Consider the following 6,416-nt stretch of genomic DNA (forward strand, 5'->3'; position numbering starts at 1 on the left):
CTGGTGCAAATTACTGACCTCTGTCATCATTTTAAGTGGGGGAACTTGCACAATCGGTGGCTGACTAAATACTTTTTTGCCCCACTGTAGGTCTCTGCCACAGAATTAGTTTTTCCTGCGTCGGGAGCAGCGCTGGGCTCTCAAACTCACGGACAAACAGTACCCCACATTTTTAGTTCACAAACACTTGTTGTAATGACTAACTACTCCTGACATTTTGGAGATGTTAGCTCTTTATACAGTAAAGTTACAGTGGGATACAAATAACATCAGGCTGATCCTGCCATAATTTGTTCCCCTGGTTCAAATCACAGACAAACAGGATCCCACAGCTGTTTATGTTTTTGAAACCATTTTGCACAGAGAGGCATTTTTGAAAAATGTATTAATAGAAATGTTGAATATTATTACACAGGAAAAAACAACTACACGTAAAATAATCACACTGTGACGCCTCTGCTTTTGTAAATGGAGGGACAGTAACTGCGTGTGTGTATGTAAGCCTGTAAAACCTGCATATAGTCAGATTAACAATAACGGTATTTTGGCTCTATCTGCCATTGTAGAAATTCATCTCATGTAAACAATAAGATTGCTCTTGTAAAACAAAGGGGGGCTTAACCAAAAAAGTTTGGGAATCACTGGTAAATGTATGTAATTGTGCCCCTGCATAGGAGAACACAGCATGACTGCACATCCCTGTGGCTTATCTTTGTCAAGTAAATGAAGTGAATGCATGCTAGCTTTCTGTAAGCACTATGAATATACAGTGGCTTGCAAAAGTATTCGGCCCCCTTGAACTTTCCCACATTTTGTCTCATTACAGCCACAAACATGAATCAATGTTATTGGAATTCCACGTGAAAGACCAACACAAAGTGGTGCACACGTGAGAAGTGGAACGAAAATCAGATATGATTCCAAACATTTTTTACAAATAAATAACTGCAAAGTGGGGTGTGCGTAATTATTCAGCCCCCTTTGGTCTGAGTGCAGTCAGTTGCACATAGACGTTGCCTGGTGAGTGCTAATGACTAAATAGAGTGCACCTGTGTGTAATCTAATGTCAGTACAAATACAGCTGCTCTGTGACGGCCTCAGAGGTTGTCTAAGAGAATATTGGGAGCAACAACACCATGAAGTCCAAAGAACACACCAGACAGGTCAGGGAAATGGAAGGAGTATGGCACAACTGTAAACCTACCAAGACAAGGCCGTCCACCTAAACTCACAGGCCGAACAAGGAGAGCGCTGATCAGAAATGCAGCCAAGAGGCCCATGGTGACTCTGGACGAGCTGCAGAGATCTACAGCTCAGGTGGGGGAATCTGTCCATAGGACAACTATTAGTCGTGCACTGCACAAAGTTGGCCTTTATGGAAGAGTGGCAAGAAGAAAGCCATTGTGAACAGAAAACCATAAGAAGTCCCGTTTGCAGTTTGCCACAAGCCATGTGGGGACACAGCAAACATGTGGAAGAAGGTGCTCTGGTCAGATGAGACCAAAATGGAACTTTTTGGCCAAAATGCAAAACGCTATGTGTGGAGGAAAACTAACACTGCACATCACTCTGAACACACCATCCCCACTGTCAGATATGGTGGTGGCAGCATCATGCTCTGGGGGGCCTTCTCTTCAGCAGGGACAGGGAAGCTGGTCAGAGTTGATGGGAAGATGGATGGAGCCAAATACAGGGCAATCTTGGAAGAAAACCTCTTGGAGTCTGCAAAAGACTTGAGACTGGGGCGGAGGTTCAGCTTCCAGCAGGACAACGACCCTGAACATAAAGCCAGGGCAACAATGGAAAGGTTTAAAACAAAACATATCCATGTGTTAGAACGGCCCAGCCAAAGTCCAGATCTAAATCCAATCCAGAATCTGTGGCAAGATCTGAAAACTGCTGTTCACAAACGCTGTCCATCTAATCTGACTGAGCTGGAGCTGATTTGCAAAGAAGAATGGGCAAAGATTTCAGTCTGTAGATGTGCAAAGCTGGTAGAGACAGACCCTAAAAGACTGGCAGCTAGAACTGCAGCAAAGGGTGGTTCTACAAAGTATTGACTCAGGGGGCTGAATAATTACGCACACCCCACTTTGCAGTTATTTATTTGTAAAAAATGTTTGGAATCATGTATGATTTTCGTTCCACTTCTCACGTGTGCACCACTTTGTGTTGGTCTTTCACGTGGAATTCCAATAAAATTGATTCATGTTTGTGGCTGTAATGTGACAAAATGTGGGAAAGTTCAAGGGGGCCGAATACTATTGCAAGCAACTGTAGGTATGATCCAGCTAACTGTAGCTGAACTTTACTACTGTTTAGACTTAATCAGTTTTGCTTATTCCACTGCACTGTACTGAAACAACAAGCAAAAAAACCCAAACACAATGAATGTGGCATATGTAATTCTAAAATTTGTCAATTTACTACACAGCAAAATCTCCAGTACTGATTTTCAAACACTGGAATATTTCTAACATTTTGAGTTATGTTCCAGTGTTAGAAAATCAACACTGCTCAGTGTTAGTCATTGTTAATCTTCAAAACTGACTAGGTTACTTTTAAAAATATAACACTATCAAAAGTGTTCATTTAACACTCAGAGGAGTGGACTCATATAGACACTCTCTAGTGTCACTTTAAGAATAACAAAAATCACACAGCAAAATCTCCAGTTTTAAAGACTAAAATGGAGTGAAATCACCTGTTTAAAGCTGAGGTGTGTCAAATGATCATTTACCATATCGTCCATTTCTTCTGACAGTGGCACCCAAGATGGCTGAAATAATTTGGGTTGTATTATGCATCAGTTCAAAGCACTAATTAGTGTTTACTGGCTAATACAGTGCAGTGGGAAGCAAAGGATGTTACAAGGTGGCAGCCAGGGAAACACTCTGAAGGTCAACATGAATATGAAAATGGGCTCTTCCTGTGTGTTTTACTAGTTTACTAGTAATTAAGACACATTTTAAGAGTTGTACTACATGTTTAAATTGGGACATAAAGTCATTTTTATACATATGTGTATACATTTTCCTTATGAATTAAATTTTACTTTTTCAGGGTTTTACTCAGTCATATCTCCTCCACTGACGAAATCAGGTAGTTTTTTCTGAAAAATATTATTTCCTGACCCTGCCATGTGTCCAAAACGCCTGCAAACCTGTTGATGTCAATTTGTTTTGTGATACGGTGACCCCATTCAGTCCTTCTGAACTCAGTCGTTAATGGGTCTCTGTGTGTGTGTGTGTGTGTGTGTGTGTGTTGTTTTTTGTTCATTTAGCAAGACTATATCTGTATAAAAGGCCCCAAGTTCAAAGGATAATTCTATTTGAGTTCTTATACAGGTGTTTGTAAGTTTATATACTGTTCATTTAATGTTTAACCTTCTGTTAGTTTGAGCCAGCCCACCGTCAGGTGACGTCATCCAGTTAGTAAGGTGGCCAGTTTAGTGTCGGACGAGAGGTGGATTTGTCGATGGGATGTGATGTGTGCGTGAATAATAACAAACCACACACGCACACCCGTGTTTAGAGCCACAGGAACTGAGTCGTGAGAATAAAGTGCCTCAAACCAAACCTCAAGCTGTTTCTTCTGTACTCTGGGACAATTTGGCCTTCAGTGGTGTTCTGGCCGACACACCAGGGTGACCATAGTACTAAAGAAGGAATCAGTGCCATAATGCTGTGTATTTCTGATACCTCCACTACAATATCTGTTTTTGGCTTAGTTGAAGAGGATGGTGTGAGATTATAGCATATTCTTAGATTGCTATTGATATTACTGATTATGCTTTTGCACACTAGTAATTCTCTTCGCATCTATTTTCCAGTCATGGTTGTGAGTCTACTAGTCTCCTACATATAACAAACGAAGACCTGTAAAATCATTCTGTCTTTGTTAAAAGTAAACTGTGGTACTTACACAGATTAGGCCTAATGACCAGCTGCCAATTATGTTGTGTTGGTCCCCGTATTGCTGCCAAAACAGCAAACATCTGTGATGCACTGTGATTCTGACACCTTTCTATCAGAACCAGCATGAACTTTTTTCTGCAATGTGAGCTACTCTATGTTGTGTGTTGGATCAAAGCACACGGCCCAGCCACTGTTCCCCACATGCATCAATGAGCCTTGGCTGTCGCTGTCACTGGATCACCACTATTACTGTTACTGAGGTGTCAGTACTGGTAAACAGTCCCACAAGAGCTGCAGTTTTGGAGATGCTCATTGGAAAAAACTGACCTTTAAGTGTTTGAAGGGCGGAGCCCAAAGGAAGCGGGGTATTAATGTGATTGGTCACTTGATGGACCAGTGTACCTCAGTTTGTGGCAGCAACATTGAGCTCTGTTAGAAACTATATTTCTTTACATTTTGGAAAATGAAGTTAGCCAAATTAACTGTCAACACGTATTGTTTTCTGCGTAGCAGTGGAAATGCTGACAGCTGTTACTGGATTACTTTAATGGTAAACTAGAGGTTTTTCTTCGTTTGGGCACTGCTGTCCGAAAAGTCTAAATTCAGTTGATTGGTGCGTGCAGGATTCAGCTTCAAGAGCAGGGAGTTACTGCAGGAGTGTGCATCTGTTGCAGTGTTCACAAAGCAGACACTGTCGCATGCAACATGGCTTGTTTGCACACGTAGCTGTTGAGCTCTACACTTGTTGAATTAGCACACTGTGCTGTTGATTTCTTTCCCGTGTGGAACTTTTGACATTAATAGAATTTCATGCTCCCATGACAGATCTAAATTACTCACAAATGCATGCTTTTGTGAGTAATCCACACACAAATACAAAGTAATTCAAACACATGGAAAAATGTAGCCTTAATTCCATAATGCCCCAGTTTGAATTTGACCTGTGACCCTTTGCTGCATGTCTTTCCCCCTCCCTCCCTTTTCTGTCTATTCTTCACTCCTAAACTGTTAATAAATGAAAATAAATAAATATGATTTTAAAACTTACACAAATGATTGTATTTTTCAATCTTAGTTTCCAGTTCTGGATCATATAATAGAGATTTGTGAGCCTTTCAATGTAATAATGTATACTTTATTGATCCCCTTTATTGGGGAAATTCCTCTCTGCATTTAACCCATTCACTCAGTGAAGCAGTGGGCAGCTATTGGGCACCCGGGGAGCAGTGTGTAGGGACTGTTCCGTGGATTCGAACCATGGGGCCACCACTCTACCTACTGAGCTATCCCTGCCTTGAATTTTACCTGAAATGAGCTGGCTGGCATCCAGATCAGTGGAATCTGATGATTTGACTTCACAGTCCACCTTCAGCTCTGCCACCTGCTCTTCTAAAGATGTGCTTAAACCCCAGGGAGTAAACTGCAGACTGCTCTGTAATACACACAGAAAGAAATTCAAATTGTCAAAAAAATCATCAAAGACTGAACATTCATTCCAAAGCTGTGTGCTTCTATTTGTGTTCACATTTTATGTCACATTTTCTTCCCATACAGAAGCTACTCATCGCCGTGGTGTATATTAAATGTAACAGTGGCTTTGGGCTGCCACAGCAGTTTACTTTGCTAGTTTTACGCTGAACACCCTTCTTGATGCAACCCCCAAGCAACGTCCCCTCTAATGTTTCATGTGTGTGAGCGAACACACAAACTCCCTGAGCGTCCCTCGGACCACTGTGAGCAACAGCAGACATGTGCACTGTGGTCACGCCAGCATCCATCCAAGTTACATCGTTTATTAAAATAATCAAATTACAGCATTTCTGTTAGACTACTTTTAATTACCTGCTTTAGCCCACTTACAATGAAAATTTAAATAAATCTAGTTCATGACCTGTGCAGCATGTTAACACTATTGGAAGAAAAAATAACCTGAACTCCAAGTTTGAAAACACAACTTCTTCTTTTTTATTTTTTTATAAAGCTCTGACTTGTATTATGAGTCTGTGGTCTGGGAGAGAGTCTGTAACTCTGTCTGCAAATACAGTAAATAATGACCAATGTTGGGCAATTAATTATATAGTTACTTCTTCAAAAAAGTAACTGAGTTAATGAAACAACAAAGTTTTTTGCAGCTGTTTACCTAAAAATGCAGCCAAGGCGTTTTTAAATAAACATTTCAAACTATTTACAGAACAATCAGCTGTTCTGCATCAAATCTGATGCCACACAAATTATTTGTGCCGCTACAAAAAATAATTTCTGTCCACAATGAGATGAAGGAGAACAACAGCCTGATACCTGCAGGCCTGACAGCAGCAGATGTGTCACTGCTGTAACACCTGTAACACTCAGCAAGCGCCTCATTGTTCTGACACACAACACAACTATTGACCACACTACACACTAACTACACACTCACCACACACTAACTACACAAGATTTGTGCTAAACGTCTCAAATCTCTCAAAACACGCCGTCACTCCTAAAACTTCCCCCTTC

The 6,416-nt window shown here is 40.9% G+C and overlaps 1 protein-coding gene across 1 annotated transcript in view; it reads right to left on the reverse strand.

Moving 5' to 3' along the window:
* LOC102290715 (dapper homolog 1) overlaps nt 1-5,349 on the reverse strand; it is a gene marked incomplete at its 5' end in the record, with an annotated part of 11,150 nt that extends 5,801 nt beyond the window's left edge. The window contains 1 exon segment of the mRNA XM_014330757.2: nt 5,223-5,349. Coding sequence (XP_014186243.2) covers nt 5,223-5,349 — 127 coding nt within the window.
* Nucleotides 5,350-6,416: the final 1,067 nt, after the last annotated feature.

The sequence above is a fragment of the Haplochromis burtoni genome, unplaced genomic scaffold (assembly GCF_018398535.1).
Source record: "Haplochromis burtoni strain Fernald_Lab_line unplaced genomic scaffold, NCSU_Asbu1 Contig_652, whole genome shotgun sequence".
Taxonomy (NCBI): Eukaryota; Metazoa; Chordata; class Actinopteri; order Cichliformes; family Cichlidae; genus Haplochromis; species Haplochromis burtoni.